Here is a 25,351-nt window from a genome sequence, read left to right as displayed (position 1 = left end):
TTTGGGGGGGCCTTTTTGGCCACCCCTTTTTCCCTTAATTTTTTTAATATTTAGAAAAACCCCAGGCCACTTTCCCCTTTTTTTTTTGGGGGGGGGGGGGGGGGGGCACATCAAGGTTGGATTGCCACATATCTAGAAATCAGGAATCACATCTATGTTACTATCTGGACAATTTTCTATGTTACTACGTACCAGAGTATTTTGAAACCTATTAATACTTTTTTGAAATATTTAGTTAACACAATTTTAGGATTCCTTCAGTTATTTATGCAGTTTGATCTTGATAGAAATGAAATCATACTTCTTCTTTTTTTCAAAAAAGTTCTGAGAAAGTCCAAACTAGAAATTGTTATTTGAAGTTCTGAGAAACATGATTACTTGGAAGTTCTAAGAAGCTTTAGTTTCGGAAAGAAAAAAGAAAAATTGTTTCGTGTTAGTAACTGTGTGATTGACACTTGTAGTGTCTGTTTCTGTTCCATCTCATCAATTCTTTTGGCACTTGGATATCTTAATAGATTTTTATTCCTCTTAATCAATCACTTGGAGTGTGCTTAACCGCATGGGGCTCGATCTGAATTTTTTTGGTGCCATTCTGTCCTACTTGGGGTTAAACTTGTATGTAGCATTAATCAAACTTGAGAATACACGAACATTGCCAATGACATAAGTAGTCTTCTTCTAGTGAATGTGGAGGATTGGGAGTTATTCCAGGGATGACCACTAATCCGCCAAATTTTTTACATAAGTAATGCTTCTTGCTATTCGATTGTGTTAGATGTGCTTACAGGAATCAGGAAATTTTCTTAAACTTTTCAAATCTGAATGCCCTTGCAGAGTTAACATATTTTTATTTATGAGACGTGAAGTTTTAATGACCTTAAATTCTAGGAGGGTTATTGTTTGCTTGCAACTCTTCCAGATTCCCAACAAAATAAAATAAGTATATTAGATGTAGGACATGTACACACTTTGGTACCTTTCGGTGGGAGTAGAGGTTCATGAGTAGTGCATGAAACATGCATCATATTTTGGTTTGCATGTATTTCTGTACCTGTAACTTCTCTGAAGTATGTTCTTTTCCCTTTTTCTTTTTGGTTGGAATCGATTTGGATGGGATATATCAATTGTTTGGGTTTCTCACATATTTGGGTGCTATTTTGGATGTGGTTAAAATGTTAAGTGAATATTCTTGTTTAGTAACCTGTTGCACATCTGATGCAGGTTCGAAAGGATGGATCGAGGATGTCGCTGGCTCAGAGCAAAAAGTTGTCTCAGATTACAGCTGATAATCACCAGTGGGAAGAGAGACAACTTTTGAGATCGGGAGCTGTAAGAGGTACTGAGTTGTCGACTGAGTTTGATGATGAGGAAGAACACAAGGTTATTCTTCTTGTACACGGTAAGGGAATATTATGATAGGCATTTTTAATCCACTAATGGAAGTGCATCTGACTTCGGTTGCGCACAGATGACTGCTATATCATTTAGCTAAATATTCTATTCCTTGTCCAGATACAAAACCTCCTTTCCTGGATGGCAGAATTGTTTTCACCAAACAAGCAGAGCCAGTAATGCCCATAAAGGATCCCACATCTGACATGGCTATAATTTCACGCAAAGGGTCTGCTCTAGTTAGAGAAATTCGTGAGAAACAAACCCAGAATAAATCACGCCAGCGTTTCTGGGAACTTGCTGGCTCACAGATGGGTAATATTCTTGGTGTGAAGAAAACAGCAGAACAGGTATTTTCCATTATAAGTGCAAAAATTAAATCTCTTTTTCTGACAATATGGCTCATCCTGGCTTAATCTATTTGTGTTCTATGATAGGTTGACGCAGATACAGCTGTAGTAGGTGAACAAGGTGAAATTGATTTCAGGGAAGATGCAAAATTTTCTCAACATATGAAGAAGGGGGAGGCTGTGAGTGACTTTGCGAAGTCCAAGACCTTGGCAGAACAGCGGCAGTATCTACCAATATTTTCTGTGCGTGATGAGCTACTGCAGGTCTGTCTCACCATTCATTTGGTTTCATCTAGGAGAGATTTTAAGAATTTGGAAGGAGTAATGATATCTATAGTATAGTCTTGTGATCTTAGTTTAGAAGGTCAAAATTCCATGAATCCACATAAGAAAAAGATTATAGTTAGGAGTCTTTATTGTCTATTCTATTCGTCTTCTCTTTTGTATCACATGGGGAGTAACATATTACTGTCAAAAGTAGACTTAACAGTATGTCATTGCTTTTTTCTTTTTCTTTTTTTTCTCTGCTTTTTTTGCCCATCTTATGCCTGAAATGCAACAAGAAGTTGTTTTAATTTCAGTTCAATGATTATCATTTTGCCCTTTGAATCAAACATCATAATGGGTGTGTTTCACTAATCTGTTTTGCATGTCAATTGGGCAGGTAATTCGCGAAAATCAAGTGGTGGTGGTAGTTGGAGAAACTGGCTCCGGAAAGACTACTCAACTGACACAGGTAACTCCTTGCATTGCAATAACCTTTACTTTTACTTGTTTGAAGATTTTCGAGATTGTGCCAAATTAACTGGATCTGACATGTGGATTTTGGTGACAGTACTTGCTTGAAGATGGATACACTACAAATGGTGTAGTGGGCTGTACCCAACCTAGGCGTGTCGCAGCCATGAGTGTTGCAAAGAGAGTCAGTGAAGAGATGGATACTGAGCTAGGCGATAAAGTTGGATATGCCATACGTTTTGAGGATGTGACTGGACCAAGCACCCTAATTAAGGTAAGTGGTTTTGTTCCTCTACAAAGCAAGCATTTTCATCCAATTATATATGTTGTGCTTTTACTTTGATTTGAGCACAAAATCTCTTGGCATAAACCGCTGTAACTGATGATGGACTCTGCCTTGATATTAATAACAACTGTTAATTGGTTGTTTGCATTTCTCATTTCTTCAATCATTCCGAGTGGTTTGGTTGTGATATCTTTTTACTTGCTAAACGTTTTCATCTTCAATTTTACAGTACATGACTGATGGAGTACTTCTACGTGAAACTTTGAAAGATTCTGATCTTGATAAATATCGGTATGGGAATTTATTTATTTATTAAATTTTTTAAATATCTTTTTCTATGTTCAATCTGCGATCAAAACAAAATTATTCATTGTCAATGGTGTTACTGCTGCAGAGTTATCGTGATGGATGAAGCGCATGAAAGATCACTAAGCACAGATGTACTCTTTGGAATATTGAAAAAGGTGGTTGCCCGCCGTCGTGATTTCAAGCTTATTGTAACATCTGCAACTCTGAATGCACAGAAATTTTCTGATTTCTTTGGAAGGTATTTTCTTTTTCACATTCTACGATAAAATATTGTTGTCTCCTGCTTACATAATAGAGGTAATTCTGAATTTGTTTTGCAGTGTACCAATATTCCACATTCCTGGACGAACCTTTCCTGTGAATACTTTGTACAGTAAAACCCCATGTGAGGACTATGTTGAAGCTGCAGTAAAGCAGGCTATGACTATCCACATCACCAGCCCTCCAGGCGACATCCTAATCTTCATGACTGGCCAAGATGAGATTGAGGCAGCATGTTTTGCCCTTAAGGAGCGCATGGAACAGCTCATCTCCTCCACCACGAGAGAGGTTCCTGAACTCTTAATACTGCCAATATACTCGCAGTTGCCAGCTGACTTGCAAGCAAAGATATTCGAGAAAGCTAAAGAGGGCACTCGCAAATGCATTGTTGCCACCAACATCGCTGAGACATCGCTGACTGTAGATGGAATTTTTTATGTCATTGACACAGGTTATGGTAAAATGAAAGTTTACAACCCTAAGATGGGTATGGATGCTCTTCAAGTGTTCCCTGTCAGCCGTGCTGCTGCTGATCAGCGAGCCGGACGTGCTGGTAGAACTGGGCCTGGTACGTGTTATAGACTATATACGGAGAGTGCATACCTGAATGAAATGCTGCCCAGTCCTGTGCCGGAGATCCAGAGGACCAACCTTGGCAATGTGGTGTTGTTGCTTAAGTCTCTTAAAATTGATAACCTGCTGGATTTTGATTTCATGGACCCACCACCACAAGAAAACATCTTGAATTCTATGTACCAGTTGTGGGTCTTGGGGGCACTTAACAATGTCGGGGCTTTGACTGACCTTGGCTGGAAAATGGTGGAGTTCCCGCTGGACCCCCCACTTGCTAAGATGCTTTTGATGGGTGAACAGCTAGGATGCCTAGATGAGGTTTTGACAATTGTATCTATGCTTTCAGTGCCATCAGTATTCTTCCGGCCTAAAGATAGGGCAGAGGAGAGTGATGCAGCGAGAGAAAAATTTTTCGTACAGGAATCTGACCACTTAACTCTGCTTTATGTTTACCAGCAGTGGAAAGAGCACCAGTATCGGGGAGATTGGTGTGAGGAACATTACTTGCATGTTAAATCATTACGAAAGGCCAGAGAGGTGAGATCCCAGCTGCTGGATATTCTCAAGACGCTTAAAATCCCGCTAACATCCAGTGGGCATGATTTCGACGTTGTCAGAAAAGCCATCTGTTCTGCATACTTCCACAATGCTGCAAGATTAAAGGGTGTTGGGGAGTACATTAATTGCCGGAATGGAATGCCTTGTCATCTGCACCCGAGCAGTGCTATTTATGGTTTGGGTTACACTCCGGAGTATGTGGTTTATCATGAATTGATCTTGACGACAAAGGAGTACATGCAGTGTGCAACGGCTGTGGAGCCCCAGTGGCTGTCAGAGCTGGGACCCATGTTTTTCTCAGTAAAGGACTCAGACACTTCAATGTTAGAGCATAAGAAGAAACAGAAGGAATCGAAAACGGCAATGGAAGAGGAGATGGAAAATTTGAGGAAGATACAAGCAGATGAAGAGAGAGAAAACAAAGCGAAAGAAAGAGAGAAGAGGGTGAAGGAGCGGCAACAGGTGTCAATGCCAGGTTGGCGGCAAGGCTCTACCACTTATCTGAGACCAAAGAAGTTTGGTTTGTGAATGTAAATTTTGCTTTATGACATTGTTGGAGGATATTTTTATTTCAGGAAGAAAAGCAGTATCCTGGAGATAGGAACAGAAAGTCTCCCATTTGTATGTAACACTGAAAGAATTTATACAAAAAGAAAAAAAAAAAAAAATGTATCAAGCTTCCTTCTTTTCTTCGATTTTCAGCCTTCTCATCGTGCTCCCTACTTTCTTCCCTCCTTGATGAGACTTGAGAAGCAGTAATGCAGTATTTAGATTCAACAGTTTCGAAACAAAAGCGCCTTGCAACCGCAGTTTCGTGACTGTCAATTCTATTCTACAATAGTGGTGCTAATTAGGGAATTGGAATTTAGAATTGAAGTGATCTGTGTCTAGCAACCAAATTAGGAGGAATGGGAGTTAAGCGTATGAGATTTACATATTTTGGGAATAGGGAATAAGATCTTGATCTTTAAGGGAGATGGGAATTCTAGGAACTACTTATTTTATTCTATTAAATTTTTATAATCGCTAAATTATTTTAAAGTAAGTGTTATTTTTATATTTTGATACCTGTAAATTTCATAAAAATCCCCAAAAATTTTGTAATATTTATAAATCGATTGTTCATTATTTTTTATTATTAATAATAAATTTTGATAATAATAATATTACTATAATAATAGTGGCATTAATAAATCATCATCATTATTATTGTTGTTGTATTAAAAACAAATAAAGTGATTTAAAGGAGGGATGTAAGGCTGCCTGGTTATATTTGAGGTGTTCTCTTACAATGGAAGAGGTTAGCTGTGAAGATTGAGTGTTTGATGAAAAGAGGGAAGAAGATGGGATAAAAATAAAGATGAAGGCCAACAAACACAAGCTTATTGAATCCTGCAAAACAGTGCCAAAACTGATGTTAGTGGTGGCTTCAATGTCAAATGAATTTTGAAGCTATCAACAATGGTGAATATACTCTATAAAAAAAAAAAATAAAGAACGAAAGATGAGTAAGTAATGTTTTTGAGTGAATGGAAGATATCCTTGAGGTTTTGTGGAGTGTGCCCAAGGGTTGTTTTGGTAATTTTATACATGCGACGCTTAGCTAATGACTGTTATCTCTCAGAGGAGGACATTTGTGTAATTTGATTTGTGGTCCTGAGATGGTGACATTCATAGACTTGGAAAGTAAGAAACCTCCGGCCACCCTTTTGCCTCCAAGATCGGGTGGGCAACCTCTCCAACTTGTGGTTTTGCTGCTTTAGGGCACAACAAAAGGTATTGGACATGGCATTCTTCCATTGCTCTATCGAGGAATCTTCATTTCTATTGGTTCCTCATTCTTAGCCAAAGGTGGATATTTTTAATTTCTCACATGATGGCGTTCAATCTGACTTTCCATAATGCCCTTTGACACTGTATATTTTACTGGAACTACACTTTTCTTTAAGGAACTTATCTCCCAGTTTTCTGTGAGCTATTCTAACATTTTAGTCAAATAAAATAATTTTATTTGATTAACTCTTTTTGCCACGTGTCATTGCATTATTGGTCCACATTTGCACCCATATTTCCTCCTAAATAATAATAATAATTTTTATTTTTATTGTTATTATTATTATTATTAATATAATAGTTATGAGGGTCCAGTTATGGTGCAACTGTGATATCATACCACAACTACACCTAACCATTGGATTCAACTATAGTACATGTGTGCAACTGAATCCAATGACTAAGTACAACTGTGGTATGGTACCACAGTTGCACCATAATTAAGTCCTAGTTACGAATAATATTAAGTATGACAAGGATCAAGCTACGGTACCACAGTGGTACCGTACCACTATTTTTATCTTTTGTGCCAGCACAGCTGTAAATTTTCATAGAGCCAATTTTACTAAATTTTATTTAATATTTGCTTTACAAATATTAAGTTAATTTCTACTGCATCCATATGAACATTTTACTTAGCACCTTAAACTATTTACTATTTACACATTTTTATTCTATATTGCTCATACATCACAATACCCCTCTCTTTATCACAATACCCACAAACCCAACTCGGATTTCGTTTCTGTTTTCGGCCACTCCTCCGACCAAGGTTGGTACCGATCGGAAGCTCGTGCAACGCCGGTCATCTTCATGCCATTCTTGTCGCAAAAAGAACTGGTTCGACCCGAACCCTCGAACTCGACCCGGATTTCGTTTCCTTTTCTGGCCACTATACCGACGAAGGTTGGTACTGATAGGAAGCTCGTGCGACGCCGGTCATGTCCATGCCATCCTTATCGCAGGAAAACGTTCGGAAAGCTGCCGATCAAAGCTGTGAAAAGCTGCGGAATCGCCGCTTCAATTTGCCGCGATTTCGCTGGTTTCTGGTGACGGAACCACTTGTGTTTTGTTCCCCACAATTCCCTCTGTCTTTTCTAACCAACACAGCCACCGGGGGAGCCGATTTGCCATTGATCGGCCATTGAAGGATTAACGGCTTTTGGAGAAATTAACTTAATATTTGTGAAGCAAAGTTTAAATAAAAATGAGTAAAAGGGGTTCCATGAAAATTTACAACAGTGCTGGCACAAAAGACAAAAGCAGTGATACGGTACCACTGTAGGTGAATCCGTATGACAATTAACAAATGACATTTTAATAATTTTTAACAATTCATTCTTATTTCAAAATAAAATTAATAGATAAATGAAAATAAAATCTATTTTGATTTCAATTCCTATAACTCAAGTAAACAATTTATTTGATTATCATTTCTCATTTTGATTTCAACTCATTCCAATCTCATTTCAATTATCAATATCTCAATGCATCATAATAACATGCATGCTCAAATTCAATTTTAAATCTTACTCGATGAATTGTAATGTTACTTTTTCTTCAAAATCAAATTATTTTTAAAAAAAATCCTTCAAATTAAAATTTCTTCAAAAAAGAAATTCAAAATCTAAACTAAATAGACTTTTTTGTTCCTTCTATTTTCTCATGAATGACGTGGCGTCCACATTGGAGCTCTCTCTTTTTATTTCTTTACTTTTTATTTTCTCGCTTCATATCAACTCGCTACTAGCTCAATACGCGAAAAAGAAAATATTAATCTCGCCGTTGGACATTCGGAGAGCACTTTGGAATTCGTTATCATTCATTCTAAAACTCTACGGTATCCCAAATCTCGTCTTTGCTTCACTGTAGCTTCGATTGAGATGATTATAATTTTTTTTTCGTTAAATATTCGTCAGTAATGTCTGTCATTTTATAGATCTGAAGGAGAAGTAATCAAATTAAGGAGATCGCAGGCATGGTAAAGTAATTCTTGGTGTTTCAATTTAGAGAGAGTAACGGTTAACTTGGTTTGACAAAAAAGAAATTGCTGAAATTACATGTTCTTAATTTTGCAGTCGGCACTCTTCAATTTCCATTCCTTTCTGACGGTTGTCCTGTTGGGGATTTGTACGTGCACTTATATAAAGATGCAATTTCCAGCAATTCTTGAACATAGAACTGGGTATGTCTTATGCCAATTTAATTTGTTATGTCCAATTCATTTGGTATTTCATATGAGATGTTACATTGGATTTTCTTGCATTCCTTTACTCCATTCGATTGATGAATGCTGAAGATATGTTTGTATATCTGTGAACCTACATATGTCATTATTTGAGAACTTACTACAACCGTCCCTTCGGATGGCCTCCCACTTTTTGCCCTGAGTTCCTCTCTGGCATTTTCTCTGCCAAGCTTTTTATCACTTGGGGGCAATATACTCCCCTGAATTCGTGTAGTAATAGAGGGTAAGCATTGGTGTTTAGTTGCTAAGGCAATATCAGGCCTTTGGTCCTTTGACTTACCCCTTTTTTTCCAAAAAGAAAAATGAAGTCTTTTTGCTTTATTTAACAGAACTTCATTATGAGTTGTCAATCAAAGATTTCACGTAGCTATGTTCAGAAGGGGTTAATGCTTTTATGAGATATTTACTTAGTTTGCTTTAGTATGTTTGATTTCTTGATCACCCCATTGATTTGCTGAAATTTGGTGGCAATAGGACTAACAATTATAAAATGCTAATCTGACAGGTTTCGTGGTTTCTTCTGGAAAGCAGCTAGGATTGGTAGGCTTCCTTGACTAGAGGCTTTACCATTATGTTATGCCTTTTTCTTTTGCACAGTAAAGAACTTTTTTTTATAAAATCATTTCCTTAAGTTATATTAAGTCATACGAATAATTTTCTTTGTTAAGGTGGACTATTGTATAATAATTAGTGGAAAGAACAATATTAATGCAAATTAAAACGTTCCAGAGCTTTTTTTTCCCCCTTCTTCTATGAAGAAAAGGACGGCTGCTGGCTAGTGGATTAGATGGTGATGGATTGGGGTGGGATGAGGTTAAGGATCAAGTATTACAAATAGTAAAAAATAATGTAAAAATAATTAAAATTTTTGAAGATGAGGAGGATGTGCCACATCTAAAGACTCCATCAGACGTGGCGACTTTATGCAGCACTCTGAAAGCTAATCTATGTGTAGGGCTGTTGATGGGTATAATGTCAATGCACCAGGTGATTACGGGAGTCTTCTGGTGCTTGAAAAGTCCATGATTTCAGCTATCATTTGAGTTCAAGTGAGCAGGCTTGCACTTGAATTTTTTTAAAATATGAGATTGTCCTGTGTGTGAAAACATAATCTAGTAATGGAGGGCCTTCTATTTCTTAGTCTTACTGGAGTTTAAAATGTCTTAATTAGTGTTCATTGCAAACCACTAGGTATCTACTGATTCTGGCCCCAAAAGTACATATGGGTTTGGAGCCTATTAGCAAAGTTGGACTTGGTCTTATTTTGTTGCACCATTTATTGCCTTGATGTGCATGCTTTATAATCTACCAGGCTGAAACTAACTTGTGCGGATGCTGAAACAGGTGAGCGTTTGAGCCCCTGGGTCGCTGTTGGATGCTTTTCGATGGGGCTTTCAATAATCTTTTTCTAACAAAGAAACATCTTGTCTATTTAGAAGTAAGGTCCTTCTTCTTACCATTTCTGGTATTTTATGTAGATGTCAGCAAATGTGTACTTCCTTGAAATTCAATATTATTGAATCGTTTGTCTGATATACGAGTATTTGTCAGACACTATTTTGTGACTGATTTCTTGTTTTCTAGCAATAGTAGCATTCTTTAGAAACTTTGTTTACTGATGTGCAAGTGTTGTGCAAAGAGCCATCTGTTTTAGAATGTCTATACTATGAGAAATGGTCTTTGGAGTTTCTGTATGGAGTGCATTTTACAAATTATTGATTAACTTGATCTGATTTTAATTTTAACCAGAATATATTATACTTGCTTCTATTTTAAATTTGGGAGCTTGGGTGATGAGAATTTGTCATCCGCGGACTTGGGTCAAGAGTACAGTGGATGTCATTTTTATTAACATTTTCAATATGTTGGTTGAATTATTGATTCTGATTGATAAGCTTCATCAGTGGAAAAATATAATTTTTTTTACCCCTTCAAGGATCTTCCTGGTTTTATGATTTTCAGGTCTGATTTTATGTGGATATACTGTGTGTGCTAGGAGAGAGGAAAGAGAGAGAGGAAATGGATTTAGTGAGTCTTTGTTCCAAGTAATCAGATGGTTTTAGTGAGTCTTTGTTCTAAGTAATCACACTTGTTATTTACATAAACATGGTATGAGTTGATGCAAACTCTAACATGGGAGAAGATGAGGATGATAAAACACAAGATCAAGCAGAAATTAGTGCAGTGGGGGACTTCAAGCGTGCAGGAAGACAAGCAATGATGTAAATTGTGAATTTATGCTTGAATCTTCTCAAGACCAAAACCTTCCCTCCTCCCCAGTGAAATATAGATAGGAGTATCTTCTTGACCGGTTTCTTCTTAGTGTTCTTGTTAGTGATCGTCATCTCTTCATTGTTTTCTTCATCTTCTCCTCCCCAGTGAAGAGGATAGCTCCTCAAGAAAACCCTTCTGTTGTTGTAGTCTTTGTTACGAAAGCTCCTTGTTCTCATCCCATTTTCCTCCATGCCTTTCCTATCCATAATTTGATAGTTAGTGTCAATGGTGTAATGAAGAATGGCTCTTATATAAGAGAGAGAGAGAAAGCGAGAGGGAGGGAGCTCTATCTATTTGCTAAAGGACATGATGCATGCGGAAGAAAGGACAAAGGAGTGATAATAATAAAATTTGCTAATTGATTACTGATGGTGAACCCTTGTATTTGGCTTTTCCTTTTGTTTCAAGATTAATAGAATCTCTTACGTTGGATATTTAAAATGCATTACTTTATGATCACTTAGTTTAATAGGGCATTATGTCTGTACTTTTGTGGATCTGATGCTGTTGAATTTTCATTCTATTGGTCATATCATAAACTATCGTCAAGTTTTGTAGTATATAGTGGAATAACTAATATATTTGTGAAAAAAATGTTCTTACTGAATTCTCTTTGCATAACTGTATAGTTTCTCCTTGTTGAATATGCTCCTCTTGTTCTTCTCACAAGAGCTAACAAGAGAAGCAACATTGTCAGTATCGAATCTGATAATCCGATGGGTTTATAGTTTCCCTTTTCCTTTCATCGTGGTGACTTAGTGATATAATATTTCTTAATATGTGCTTTCATTTTGCATACATGACCCAGACGATGCTGGATTGAAGTCGTTCGGGTTATGTATCTGTGGACCGACCATACAAAGACACATTGAAAAATAAATAAATAAATAAATAAAAAGGTTTAAGCAACAATTTCAACGTAGTTGATTTTTGTCATTATCCGTATACAGCTGGAGGACAACTTCCGTGGTTTGCCGTTAGGGGCCTTATAAATCCAAAGTTTCCAGATGGTAACTCGTTGATTTATTTGTTTATCTCGCCCTTAAAAGAAAAATAAAAATAAAAACAAAATAAAACGGGCAAGGCACGTTGAAAACGATAACCATGTTTCAGCATCTCAAAGTCTATTAATTTGTTTGATCAGATAAAAATGATTTGAAGGGTTAAGTAGTTTTATGTAGTTGGACTTTTCTCTTATTTTATATTGGCAAGTTCTGCGGACAATTGCTTTGGACTATGCGATCATTATGGCCCTTCGAAATTTAAGGAAGGAAGTTGTATGCCATGTTATTTATGGTTTTCATTTTAATATTTAATCATGAATTTTAGACAAGACGGGTAGCAAAATGAGTGGCTGAAGAAAAGAACTCTCAAAGACTGAAGAAAGTGGAGGGATTATATATGAAAGTTAATCATGGTTATTATTTCCATGTCTTTTGCATTTGCGTGCGGAAATTCTACAGTAAATGTGTTTCTAAATTTAATGACGTTATCAATATCATAAAAATAATCGTAATAATAACACTTTTGCTGAAACTAATAATCTAATTATTGGTCATGACTTAGTTACTATTATTTCTTTTATTAAAGTCACACTATTAATGGAAAATTGGAATCTGATGATGCGACGATTAACTTTCATAGTCTTCATAACAAATACCGTTTATAAATAATTAAGTGAGCAATTATTTAATATATGATGTAAAAAGAATTGAGATCAAAGCTATATTATCATATTTTTACAAGCTCATATATACGTCAGCGCTTACCTTCACATGATTCATGAACTCTCAGGAAATCGATTATAAACTTTCAGACTGTTGGCCGACACTTGTTTAGTCAGACCAGTTGTGCAGTCCGAAAGTTTTGGATCTGATTAAAATTTGGTTTGAAAGTTTTGCATCTGAAACAACCCCCCGGTTCTTGATTTTTATTTATAAAAGTGAGGTATTTGAAAAAAAAAGATAAAATAAAAGAAAATACGATACCGAAAACATTAAATACTAGAACGTTGGCTGGCTGGGGGTTATGAGCCGCATGTAGTTAATAAGGAGATGGGCTCTGCAACGTAACTAAAATAACAATCACATCAACAGAATTTAAAAAATATATATATGTATGCATAAAATAATTCATTTTTTTTTATTTTTCATTTTATCAACTTCCTTATATAACCACATCTGTTCTCTCAGTTTGATGATTATGTAGAGACTAGTGAACAGGCGAAGCTCTAAGCAGCAACCAATAATTAATATGTGGAGGCTTGACTGTGAAGTGTAACCACTAGATCGAGACATAAGATTTTAATGTGCAAGTGCTTAAATGCTCTACGGCCTATGCAGCAGAGCAGGTAGTTAAAGATATGGACCTCTTTGGACTTTGTGCTGACAGGATTTAGATAAGAGAAATTACATCACTTCAGTGCAGATGTGGTAGGACCAGTAGCTTACACTCCGTCATTTGTCATTTGGATGAGTAAGTTGTTTTATCGTGGGATCTATTATATTTTAATGGAAAAGAACCACTTGAAATCCACCATGGTGCCCAGTTATTCTACCAAATGATAAGAGGTTAAGAGACCTGATCCTACAACCTCAGTACTCACTTATACAAGTTTTTCACTACAAATACACACACTGTATAAAAGGATTGAAGGCTGATGATGAAAGCCACTTAGGATGTGCAACTTGGCCCCCTTAATGAGACGTGATGCAATTTTGAAACTTACTATGAAAAGGATTGAAATTGGTGGATTAATTAGATTGTCCACTATAACATCACTCACTAACTAAATATATATGAGTAACATCAGTAGATCATTACTCTAAATATATATTCCTATTGATTTTCTTCTTTCCTTTTCTACCTGCATTGAAAAAGATATACAATCGCAACTCTCGCTGTCTTTTTTTTTTTTCATTTTGGATGGAAAAGATTTGATCGGGAAATGATAAAGAAGAGATTCGCATATTTTGTTTCCAGTTCCATAGATTTTTTGTGCGGTAGTAACAGTTAAACACTGTAGTTGCAAAAGTCAGAATGCTATTATTAGCACAATAATGATGACTTTCTAAAGATAAATAATGGAACCAACCAAAAAGCTACTTTTCGTTACTGTCGCTTTGCGCAGAGCCATCCAAATTTACCCATAACTTTGTCAAACATAAATAAATAAGATGGTGAAATGAAAGGGGTCCCATGTCTGTAAATGCCATTACTTGGCTTTCAAGACCAATCAACTTTCAACTCCCTCCTTCCTTATAGACTTTAGTTGTTTTAACAACTTATGTCTCATCTCCTCCTTCAAGCAAACCAACAGTGTCAAGAGTCTCTCTTTTGTTTTCTTTTTCTTCTCTTTCTTGCAGTTAGAAAAGAAGAGAGTTTTGAATTTGCTGTGATGAATGCATAGCATATAGCCATACACTTTAGAGTTTGGTTCAAGAAATGGGTAACTGTGTTTCAAGTCATAAAAGCACAGACATGAAACTCACTGTCCAAATTCAATCACCCGTTAAGGAGAACAAGACAGTCAAGACTGACCAACACATGGCTGCTGGTGCTGGACAAAGCTTCTTGCCTCAGACGTCAGCAATGGGACAAGCGGATAGCTTCCGAGACTTGAGTATGATTCCGTCATTCTTTTTTACTTCTCATAAGTCATACATACGTTGTTGGTCATGATTGTAAGTATTTTGTATGCTTAGATCTTATATGTTGGGCTTATGCTTCTTTGTCCTTCTTGATTTTGAGTCAACAACTTTTGTTTCCCCTAGCATATTTGTGTATTTCTATTATGATGACTTTATGTATTGAGTGTCTTGGTGGGAATCAGTATGCGCCTGAGCTTGCTTGGTTATGATCTATGGCAGAAAAAGTAGCCAGCTTTCTGAGAGGCACATACTCATTGATAATATTGTCACTTGTATCTCGGGAGTTTATTTAAGAAGTATCACTATAGAAATGAGTTTTAGATTTTAGAATATCTGCTGCTGAATATTGCAAGTACTTGGTAGTTCTCCGATTGTTGAAATGTTTTGTTACTGAATTTATATGTTTTTTTCTTTCTTTGATAATCTCATAAAGGTAAAATTCTTATGGCAATTGAATTAGCAAGCATTATAGATGTATAAATCAAATGCGCAATACATGATAGAGAATAATGGATTTTGTGTCGTTGGTAATTTTTGTTAGAAAATATTTGCAAAATGTAGTCCATAACTTCAATAGATTGTCTTCTCTTCAGCAATATGTTTGGGTCACAGAATAATTTCCATCTTCTTTTATTGTAGAAATATTTGGCAACTTAATTTTCTATACTTTAATAAATTGTTTTACCGAGGGTTTATGCTTGCTACTGATCTGGAATATGCATATTTTCTTTACAGGTAACACAGAGGAAGCCTTTCTTGATTCCCATCCCTGGTTAGACTCTGATTGTGAAGATTACTTCAGTGTCAATGGAGGTCAGATTAAGTTTGTAGCAGGAATTTTTTATTTTAAGTGGAGCTTTTTTTTTTTTTTGGATCCTCATCCTCTACTGATAATTATTCTCAAGATTAAGCTTTCATCTTGAATTTTTCTAACTAGTCTATATTTGTGCAGATCTGACCCCATCTCGTGGTAGCACTCCAGTCCATGAGAAAAGCTTCATAGGAGATCCTGCTCCTCAACCTCAACTTGATAAAATTCCTCATACGGACAGTGTACCTGATTCTATATCTAAACCCTCTCCTATGCTATTTGAGCTCTTTCGCGAGAGTTTCGGTGATAACCCTGCCAATGGGAATCAAAATTTACCTGGCCATAATGAAGCAATACCAACCATTTCTCCACCAAAATCTACTAGGAATCCATTCACTCGCAGCAGTGAAACAACTCCATACAGAGTTTCCCATGACAGGAAAGAGAACTCAATCCAGTCTGCTCAATGCTGCATTCCAAGTTTTATGCGGAGTCGGAGCTTTTCTGAGAGAAAAAAGAGGCTTAGCTCAGCAAACACGGATGGACGGTAAATTAAGCTTGGGAAGATAATTAAGCTTTTTAACCACCATAGGCGTATGAAGCAAAAACCTGAAATCCCATTTCAATTTTTCTTCGCCAGAAAAGATGTAGCGTGATCTATGTACCGAGCTTTGTGTATCAATATATTCCTGCAAGTAATTGGAGGTTTGTCTTTGGAAATTTATACTCAGTTATTAAATTATGGTAATCCTCATAATCCATCTTTGAGTTTCTTTTTGGAGTTCTTAAGTCATCCACAATCATCAATAGGGGGAAGGCAGCATCTTGTTACTGTTTGATTCTATGATACGTCTAAATTTATATATCAGTTTACCATAATCTGGAAATGAGATAGAGGTCAGTGTCTTGAATTTCGAAGAGGTAGGAACCCCAATCTTGCATGAAAAATGGGCCATTACAATTTCTAATCCACTTATAGCGCGTTTAGTTCCCTAGAATAGGCATGGGGAGCAGCTGTCCCAATCGCGTCTTTAGTGTGTAATCTTCATCATCATGAATGGCAAAAACAAGTGACTAGAAGATACAAAAGAATAATTGGCCCAAAAGAGGAAAAACGGACAAAGAGAGAGTCAACCAGGAGGAGCATGGGAGTGTCCAATGCAAATGAATTCATCGTTCCTTCTAGATTCTTCAACTGAATCTGAACTCCGTCGGTCTTCCGCTAACGACTCTGCTCACCATGATTCTGCTGTGACCACACAAAAGAAAACAAGATTTAAGATTTAGAGTAAGTGAAAACTTCAGAAACCACCGTAAAATAATTCAAAAATGTATTCTTACCTGTCACTGATGACCTCGGTTGTCCTTCAACATCTACCTTCTTCTGAAGACAAGCCGCCATACAAATTGCAATTGCTGCACAAAACCAATCTTTCATTTCATCGATGAACTTAAAATAGGGCATTTCTCCAAGAGTTTTTGATTTTCAAAGCTCCACAGAAAGTCCAGAATCCAATAATGAATCCGAGTCCCATGCTCAAATAGAAACAATAGCTCTTCAGATCCATCTTCATCTTCCACTTCTCCATCCTCCACTCCAGCATTCCTAAGGTCTGATGAGCATTTGGTTGTGAATGGAGGACTGCAAAGGTCAGCATTACCCATGTAAATGGATGGATCATTGAAGGTTTGGAATTGTTTGGTTAGTGGAATTGGACCTGTCAAATCGTTGTATGACAAGTTCAAACTCAGACGAGTCATTGAAGACATGCTTGGAGGAATTGGACCCGAAAGATGGTTGCTTGAGAGGTCAAGAGTTTCCAACTTTTGCAAGCTTCCAATATTCTCTGGTATCCTTCCTGATGGTTCCGTGATAAATTCAGGGAACCCAGTGCTGACAGATTTGCCATCTCATTTGGTACCTCTCCGGTCAAGCTATTGCTTGAGAGGTCTTCTATGACATTAACAATTGGGATGATCTTCATATAATCATTTTGTCTTCCTTTCACAACCAAATCAACAGCCTGGTAGAAAGCCCTGTCGGGTTGAGGGTGGAAATTTAAGAAGCGTGCCCATATCTTCAAAGCTTTTAGATTGCTTAGATAGCTGGGGATGGATCAGGATAGATTATTATGAGAAAGGTCCAAGATGTGTAGATATGAGAATAGACACAGCTGCTCTGGAACGCTTCCAGTTAACATGTTAGGTCAAAGTCCTAAATATGACAGAAAGAATATGTTTCTTTTTATCGGTATGGTTCCAAAGAATCGATTTCAAGGGCTAACAAGGCTGTACAATTCTGTAAAGCTACAAAAAGTTCCCCTGACAGATCATTCTTGCTGAGTTTCAGCCACACAAGTGAAGGTAGTGAACAAAAGGAGGCTGGAATGCCTCCAGATAGGCTGTTGTTTGACAAGTCTTTAACCATCAGTTCCTCAAGACCCTCCCAGTTTGAAGGGATTTCTCCAGATAGATTATTGTTTGATAAGTCGAGAAAAGAGAAATTCTTCATTTCACTCATGGATGGTGGAATGGTACCATTTAGAAGGCTTCTAGAGAGATCTAGACGTTTCAGTATTTACATTTCTCTGCTAATATCTAAGGGAATTGATCCAGTAAGTAAATTGTTCCTCACTGAGGGATTTGACACATTTGACCAGAGTGGAAATGAACCCTCTAGCCGGTTGAATCCCAAATTAATCCATGCTGTAAGAACATTACCAACATGTATAGACTTGGGAAGCTCTCCTTTTAACTGATTATGCGAGAGATCCAACCACTAAATATGCGATAATAATCCCCAAAACCAATCAGGTATAGTAACTGAAATTGCACATTTTGACACTGTAATTTCAGAAATGTGCACCTGAGTTCTAATCCAAGAAGGAAATGCAGGAACTAATTGTCATGGGGCGGAATTACGTGGGTGCCCGGGCCAACCCCCATTTTTTCAAAAAAAAAAATTTTTTTACATACTTCAAAATTTTAAAATTATAAATAATTAAAAAAAAAAAACATGGGCCACCCATCTTTTTTTGACTTTTAACAACTATTTTCCTGACCTTACGCCCCCAATCTCGTTCCTGACTTTGCAAAGCCACCCATCAACCTGCATCTGTTCGTTGCTTTGGATCTTACTCTCTACATCTGCTTGGAGTCGGCTGATCATTATATTTTCAGTTTTAAGGTATGAAGCATCATGATACACAATCCATTTAATTTATTTGTGAAAATTTGTAAGAAGATTAGAGCTTTTGTTGTTTTTTTTTTTTTTTTCTAGAAGATGAGCCTTATTGTATATTTATTTGTAAGTAAGATATATTCATTGTTAATTTTCATTGTTGGATTATAATGATTGTTATTTTAATTCTTACAGATGAAAAAGCAAACGATTGATAAATTTTTCAAGAGAAAAAATCTACAAAGTACTCAAGCAGATACACAATTACCATCAGTATCTAATCCTAAACCCCCAATTTCTGAAAATCGACTAACAAAATCTTCAAGAATTAAAACTAATGAAGTTGATGTTAATTCTTTATAGCGTGATCCAAGACTGCGTCGTCAAATATGGAGCTATCTTGTTAATCAACAAGATGAAATTCGACGAGCTTATATTCGAGCAAGTCTGTACCAACCTATACGTTCAAAAAACCCGCAATCTGGAGATCATGGTTGCAACTTTCAAAGTTCATGGTATTCTCTATTTCCCACTTGGTTGGAATATTCTATTGTAAATGATGCTACAATAAAGGAGCAAAAGCTTTCACGATATATGGTTTTAGAACTTGGGGGAAAGTGAGAGGTAAAAAATGTGCTTTTCTAAACCATGTGGCCACCGATCCCGACTCTGCTCATAAACGTACCGAAAAATCATGTGAGGATTTAATGAATCAATCTCAACATATTCAACATGTTTTTCATAAGTATACTACTCAAGATGTTGCCGATAATCGACTGCGGCTTAAGTTCTTAATTAGAGCATCTCGGTATCTTGCACTTCAAGGTTCCGCTTTTAGAGGTCATGATGAAAATGAATCTTCAGATAATCGTGGAAATTTTCTTGAACTATTGGAAGAGTTGGTTGAAAATAATAAAACATTTGCTGACCTTATATCAAAAGCTCCTAGAAATGCAATTTATACATCAAAGATTCAAAAAGAAATTTTGTACATTTATTCAATGAAAGTTAGAAAGACAATTAGAGAGGAAATTGGGGATGCAAAGTTTTGCATAATTTGTTGATGAAGCTCGCGATGAGTTAAAGAAAGAACAAATGACAATAGTTTTGAGATTTGTTGATAAGGATAGAATTGTTAGAAAACGATTTTTTGGGCTAGTTCATGTCTTTGAGACTTCAGCACAAACCTTGAAAAAAAAGAGATATTTTGTATTGTCTAATCACACTTAAGACATTCAAAACATCTGAGGCCAAAGATACGATGGTGTAAGTAATATGCAAGGTGAATGGAATGGTTTACACGCTTTAATTTTAAAAGATTGTCCATGTGCTTATTATATTCACTGTTTAGCACACCAGTTACAATTAGCATTAATTGCAACATCTCGAGTGGTAATTCATGTGCATCAATTTTTTACAAAATTAATTTCTGTTGTGAATATTGTTGGTGTATCTTGCAAGCGTAATGATGAGCTGAAACATGCTAAAGCTGATGAAATGAAATTGCACATATGCTTGCTCTTGATGAACATGTGACTGGTAAATAGCTTAATCAAGTTGGAATCTTACAACGGGTTGGTGAAACTCGATGGGTTCTCATTTCAAATCAGTTTCTAGTTTGATAAATATGTTTAGTGCAACATGTGAAGTTTTAATTAATTTTGTGGAGGATAGAGTCACATATGCATCACGGGCAGATGCAGATGCAGCTTATGAAGCGATAACTTCATTTGAATTTGTCTTTGTTTTACATTTCATGAAAAATATCATGGCGGTGACTAATTTGCTTTCTCAAGCTTTACAATGTCAATCACAGGACATTCTTAATGCCATGCGCCTTGTTTCATCCACTAAAGTACTTTTGCAGAAAATGAGAGATGAAGAATGACATAATTTATTGGAGAATGTGATTTCTTTTTGTAAGGCACACAATATTGACATTCCAGATATGAATGCTCGTTATATTACAAGGCAAGGTAGGAGCTCGTAATCAAGAAGATAACTTTGCTATGGAACAACATTATCAGGTAAATATTTTTTATGCAGCAATAGATTCTCAATTGCAAGAATTAAATATTCGATTTAATGATAGCTCAGTAGAGTTGCTTATGCTTAGCTCAGTCTTGGATCCTCGAGAAGGGATATAATTTTTTTAGAATTGATGAAATTTGTCAATTGGTTGATAAGTTTTATCGAGATGACTTCACAGATAATGAAAAGATATATATGAGAGTGCAACTTGATCATTATAATTATAATGTTGTTCAAAATCCAGAGTTCAAAAATTTATCATCTCTTTCTAATTTATGTCAATGGTTGGTACGAATTAGAAAATCATCAATATATCCACTTGTCTACAGAATAATTGTGTTGGTGCTTACTCTTCCAGTTTCTACAACAACTATTGAACGATTTTTTTTAGTTATGCGTATTGTCAAGACTAGACTTCGCAACAAAATGAATGATGATTTTCTCACAGACACATTGATCACATACATTGAGAGAGATATTGCCAAGAAAATTAGTATGGAATCAGTCATAGATGATTTTAGGGATATGAAAGAACGTAAAGTTCGCTTTTAATATATGTTAAATTATGTAGTAGAAGATACAATTATTTTATATTTTCATGTAATTTGAGACTTGAATGATACCTTACTTTCATTTTTCTTTCACAATCCTTTTGTGCATGTTCATTATTTTTAATTTAAACTTCAAATTTTAGATTACGAATTAGTCGCTAGCTAAAATTTGGACTTGTGACATATTTCGGCAACCCCTGAACCAGAAGTCTGGTTCCGCCCCTGATGGTATACAGATTGAAAGGAGCAATCCAATCATGTCTAATATTGAAAACTAAAGAGCTATTTGAAGATGATATGGTAAGATAATCTAACCCTGAGAGATTTCGGAAATGCTTTTCAGTAATGATACCTTCCCAAGAATTCCCATACAGATCCAACATATATGGCTCTGAAAGTTGTCCTATATTTTCTGAAATAATCCTAGACATCACGTTAAAAGACAAGTACAGTGCTCTCAGATGGGACAGATTTCCTATAGATGTTGGAAGGGAACCTAAGAATGAATTTTCAGAGAGGCCAAGATATTCCAAACACAATAAGTTTCCCAAGGAATCTGGTAAATTACCACCGAGTTTATTTGAAGCCAAGTCTAAGGTCTCCAGGGTGCTTACATTGCATGCAGAGAAAGCATTTGTGAGTTCTTTTATTTCACCAGTGATATGATTGTATGAAATATCTAAAGAATGCAAGTTACACAGGTTCCCCTGCGGAATTTTCACAACGAGAAATTTGGACTCTTTCAAGGGTACTTGTATTGAATAACCATTGAGGTACTAGGGAGCTGCAAGAATCTATTGCCTCCAATATCAAGAGCTGTTAAGCGACTGCAATCTGGCAAAGAGGTAGAGAGCTCCCCTGAAAGATTGTTACCTCCCAGTCTCAACCAATAAAGTGAAGGAAGTGAGCAAAGAGAACTCAGAATTCCTCCAAAAAATTTGTTGTTTGACAGGTCAATGACACTCGGTTTCTACAGAACCTGCCAGCGTTTGAAGGTATTTCTTCAGAGAGATAATTGTTTGACAAGTCGAGAAAGGTCAAATCCCTCATTTTACGCATGGATGGTGGAATGGTGCCATTTCGGATGTTTGTGGAAAGGTCTAGGTCTTCCAATGTTGACATTTCATGGCCTGTGTTCAGGGGGATTGCTCCAGAGAGAAAATTGCTCCTCAAGGAGGGCTTTCTCAAATTTGACCAGAGTGGAGTGGACCTTCAAAATGGTTGAATCCCAAGTCCATACTTCCATGACTACCAGCAAAAGTATTAGAACTGATATTTATTGACCTGGGAAGCACTCGTCTTAGTTGATCATATGAAAGGTCCAACCACTAAACCTGTGATATTACTCCCCAAAACCAATCGGGTATAGTGTCTGAGAAGGCAGCATTTGATAATGTTAGTTTAAAAACACTTGCCTGAGTTTTAAGCCAAGAAGGAAATGCAGAACCCAATTGGCAATCATTAATTGCCATCTGTCGTAGACTGAAGGGAGGAATCCAATCGGATCTCATTGTGAAAACCAAAGATTTGTTTGAAGATGACAAGTAAAGAGAATTCAATTTTGTGAGATTCTGAAAATGATTTTCTGTGATAATACCTTTCCATGAATTCCGATATAGATTCAATGCGACTAACTCTGCAAGTTGTCCAATATTTTCCGAGATCGTCCCATTCATTCTGTTAAAAGATATGCCGATTGCTCTCAAAGACGACAAATTTCGTATAGATGTTGGAAGTGGACCAGAGAAAGAGTTTCGTGAGAGTTCATGATATCTCAAATGCCTGAGGCTCCCCAAGGATTCAGGTAAATCACCGTTGAGTTTCTAAGGTCTCCAAGGTACTGTTATTGCATCCTGACAAAGTCTGTATGAACTGTTCTTTTTCGCCGCTAAACCCATTGATTGCAAGATCCAACCTGCGCAAGTTACACATTTTACCAGGTGGAAACTTAGGAATAGATCCTGAAAGTTGACTGCTCCGAAGGTTGAGGGTCACCAAAGTACTTATATTGAATAACCATTGAGGGATTTGAGAGTTGAAATTGTCATAAGAGAGTTCGAGGATGGAAAGTGAAGTAAAATTAAGAAATGGTAGAGACTGAGGGAAATTAAGTTGGCAGTTGCTCAGATGCAACTCCACAAGTGATGGAAGCTCGTTGACAACTTGCAGCCAGTTTGTCACCTTACTAAGTTTCATGCCTTCTAAATGCAGATACCGCGACGAAGAAAGATCAGGGAGCCAAATTAAATCTGAGACTCACAGCTCTTTCGTAATTTGATAATCTTTCAAATTTTGATAAGAGAGATCGAGGTACTGCAAATTTGACAGATTCCCAATGTTAGGGGGCAGCATTCCACTGAAGGATGATTCAGAGAGGTCAAGGAGCTTCATTTTCTTGAGCGAATATACAAATTCCGGTATTGGACTTTTCTGGAAATGGTTACGAGAGAGATCAAGGCTGGAACGTAGAGTAAAATTAATAAATGAAAGAGAATGAGGGATATTCTGAAGTTCACAGTCCCTCATGCGCAACTCCAAAAGGCCGGTAAGTGTATTTACAATTTGCAGCCAATTAGTTGTTGCTTTACTTAGGTCAATGCCTCCAAGACGGAGGTATTGCAAAGAAGAGAGACCAGAGAGCCAGTTTAAATCTGAGACACATAGCTTCTCAGGATATGGAAATGAAAGATCAAGGTACAATAAGTTTCACAGATGCCCAAGACTAGAGGGAACCACTCCCTTGAGGGATGCTACAGAGAGGTCGAGATATCTACGACTAAGGTTCAAATAAATTAAGTCTGTCAAGTTAAGCAAAGAAGGATCTAACTCACCACCATAGAGGCATGATGCGTTTGCTCCGTAATCTAGGAACGAACAGTCTAAGGAATTTCCAAGGTCAAGCCGTAAGACATGGCCTGTCTGGTTGCTGCAGCCTACACCAAACCAATAGCAGCAATCGTCGCCAACCCAAGATGAAAGCCGAGCCGAAGGATCTATAATACCTTCTTTGAATTTAAGTAGAGCTTCCCTCTCCCTCTCAGTGCATCTGATACTGAAGTTGCCACAATCATAATTGGACCCTATCCCTATGGCTGCAAGAAAAAGAGGTTTAATTAAGAGAACAAGCAACAGAACAACAAGTTGAAAAGTTGAATTCCTGCCAGCCATTTCTGCTTTTGGATAGCAAACAGACAGATGCTACTAATTTAACATAAAGGATTGACAGTTTCTTAGTCATTTTTTATATTAACTACATCTTTCCATCCTAGTTTCTCCCATATTCATCAGAGTTGATTAGACAATTAATAATCAGAATCAAATTAGTCCCACCGAATGTCTATTTAGAGTCAGAAAATATTTTTTATATTCAATTTAATGTTGGAGGAATATGAATTCAACACTTCGATATATATATAATTCTTTTCCTCTGAATTTCATAGAAGTCGACATTGTAGCATATACTTATATTTTAACAGTCATTCTGTTCTGGTTATATATTAGTAAACTCAATCTGCTAAGGAGCCATCATTTATTTTGCTTCAGATTGCTGTTTCAAGGGGCCAAGTTTTAATTGATCTCAATCACCTCAACGTGTCAAAACAAACTTTTTCAAGGGCTTGCTGGGTCGATGCAATTTATTTATTAATAAATATAGAATGAGATAAATCTCTACGAATAATAAAAAAATAGTTAGAAGACTATAAAAGTTAAAAAATTCATCAACTCATCTTGTAGCAACGACTTTCTGACAGTAACCTTGGCGAAAATACTTATCCTAAAGCTTGGCTGCGCAGAACTTCATCATTATCAACCTGTTGGGAACTAGAGACAGATTTTAGTGGAGTGAAGATTAATGAGTTTTAGTCTGTTGAAGAGTCACTTGATACTGAAAGAAACTGGCAAGTGTTCATAAATCCATGTATCAAGTAAACTTACTCTAGAAAGAAAAATAAATCAATAATTCACGCATTAAGGGATTAAAATTTACAGCGTATATGGCGAGTTTAATTTTTAGTGGGTAAAGAAAAAAATTAAGGCACAAACATCTGCACTTGGCGAAAGAAAACCAAGACGAGAGGTAATGCAGAGGAGGTGATATAGATTATGGCTTCATTTTGGTCAACCGGTGTTGTGGCTTTTACGCCACCGTTGCTACACGGAATAGAAGCTCTAAACTATCAAGAGAAAGTCGATTGACGTTTGAAAAATATTGCAAATTTTCAAGATAAAGTTGTTTGTATTTAGTAAAGACTATTAACATTTGTGGACAAACCTGCGACAATTTCCCTCGCAAATATTTCATGC

At 36.6% G+C, this 25,351-nt stretch overlaps 3 protein-coding genes and 1 pseudogene across 6 annotated transcripts in view; 3 read left to right on the top strand and 1 right to left on the bottom strand.

The window, feature by feature from the left end:
- The window catches only part of LOC18045209 (pre-mRNA-splicing factor ATP-dependent RNA helicase DEAH7), a 10,648-nt gene extending 5,486 nt beyond the window's left edge, over nucleotides 1-5,162 (top strand). For both annotated transcript variants that reach the window (XM_006438004.2, XM_024185427.1), the window contains exons 11-18: nucleotides 1,222-1,399; nucleotides 1,513-1,742; nucleotides 1,830-2,006; nucleotides 2,407-2,478; nucleotides 2,578-2,754; nucleotides 2,996-3,057; nucleotides 3,161-3,313; nucleotides 3,396-5,162. In XM_006438004.2, coding sequence (XP_006438067.2) covers nucleotides 1,222-1,399; nucleotides 1,513-1,742; nucleotides 1,830-2,006; nucleotides 2,407-2,478; nucleotides 2,578-2,754; nucleotides 2,996-3,057; nucleotides 3,161-3,313; nucleotides 3,396-4,995 — 2,649 coding nt within the window. In that variant the 3' untranslated portion in view covers nucleotides 4,996-5,162. The remainder of the gene's footprint in view (nucleotides 1-1,221; nucleotides 1,400-1,512; nucleotides 1,743-1,829; nucleotides 2,007-2,406; nucleotides 2,479-2,577; nucleotides 2,755-2,995; nucleotides 3,058-3,160; nucleotides 3,314-3,395) is intronic.
- Nucleotides 5,163-8,016: 2,854 nt separating this feature from the next.
- On the top strand, nucleotides 8,017-11,689 carry LOC18045207 (protein kish). 3 transcript variants are annotated; one of them, XM_024186830.1, is made up of 6 exons: nucleotides 8,017-8,140; nucleotides 8,240-8,281; nucleotides 8,379-8,485; nucleotides 9,054-9,088; nucleotides 9,893-9,986; nucleotides 11,631-11,689. In XM_024186830.1, exons 2-5 carry the CDS (start codon nucleotides 8,279-8,281, stop codon nucleotides 9,958-9,960), a joined length of 213 nt encoding a protein of 70 aa, XP_024042598.1. In that variant the 5' UTR covers nucleotides 8,017-8,140; nucleotides 8,240-8,278; the 3' UTR covers nucleotides 9,961-9,986; nucleotides 11,631-11,689. The 3 variants fall into 3 exon arrangements, with proteins under 3 accessions (XP_024042598.1, XP_024042597.1, XP_006438065.1); XM_024186829.1 differs by lacking the exon at nucleotides 11,631-11,689 and adding an exon at nucleotides 10,511-11,313; XM_006438002.2 differs by lacking the exon at nucleotides 11,631-11,689 and having other exon boundaries at nucleotides 9,893-10,238.
- A 2,422-nt stretch (nucleotides 11,690-14,111) lies between these two features.
- On the top strand, nucleotides 14,112-16,030 carry LOC18043853 (uncharacterized protein At3g27210). Its single transcript, XM_006437999.2, has 3 exons — nucleotides 14,112-14,444; nucleotides 15,208-15,285; nucleotides 15,425-16,030. Exons 1-3 carry the CDS (start codon nucleotides 14,267-14,269, stop codon nucleotides 15,832-15,834), a joined length of 666 nt encoding a protein of 221 aa, XP_006438062.1. The 5' UTR covers nucleotides 14,112-14,266; the 3' UTR covers nucleotides 15,835-16,030.
- Nucleotides 16,031-16,413: 383 nt separating this feature from the next.
- LOC112099187 lies at nucleotides 16,414-24,214 on the bottom strand (annotated as a pseudogene).
- Between the last annotated feature and the right edge of the window lie 1,137 nt (nucleotides 24,215-25,351).

The sequence above is a fragment of the Citrus clementina genome, unplaced genomic scaffold, assembly GCF_000493195.1.
Source record: "Citrus clementina cultivar Clemenules unplaced genomic scaffold, Citrus_clementina_v1.0 scaffold_4, whole genome shotgun sequence".
NCBI lineage: Eukaryota > Viridiplantae > Streptophyta > Magnoliopsida > Sapindales > Rutaceae > Citrus > Citrus x clementina.
This window is presented reverse-complemented; position numbering and strand designations above follow the sequence as displayed.

Bases quoted from the DNA above. Each gene is read 5' to 3' on its own strand.
- LOC18045207 (XM_024186830.1), top strand. The intron at 8,486-9,053 runs GTATGTCTTATG...CTAATCTGACAG, and splicing joins ATTCTTGAACATAGAACTGG to GTTTCGTGGTTTCTTCTGGA. The intron at 9,089-9,892 runs GTAGGCTTCCTT...ATGCTGAAACAG, and splicing joins CTGGAAAGCAGCTAGGATTG to GTGAGCGTTTGAGCCCCTGG.
- LOC18043853 (XM_006437999.2), top strand. From the start codon at position 14,267: ATGGGTAACTGTGTTTCAAGTCATAAAAGCACAGACATGAAACTCACT. The intron at 14,445-15,207 runs GTATGATTCCGT...TTTTCTTTACAG, and splicing joins GGATAGCTTCCGAGACTTGA to GTAACACAGAGGAAGCCTTT. The intron at 15,286-15,424 runs GTCAGATTAAGT...ATATTTGTGCAG, and splicing joins TTACTTCAGTGTCAATGGAG to ATCTGACCCCATCTCGTGGT.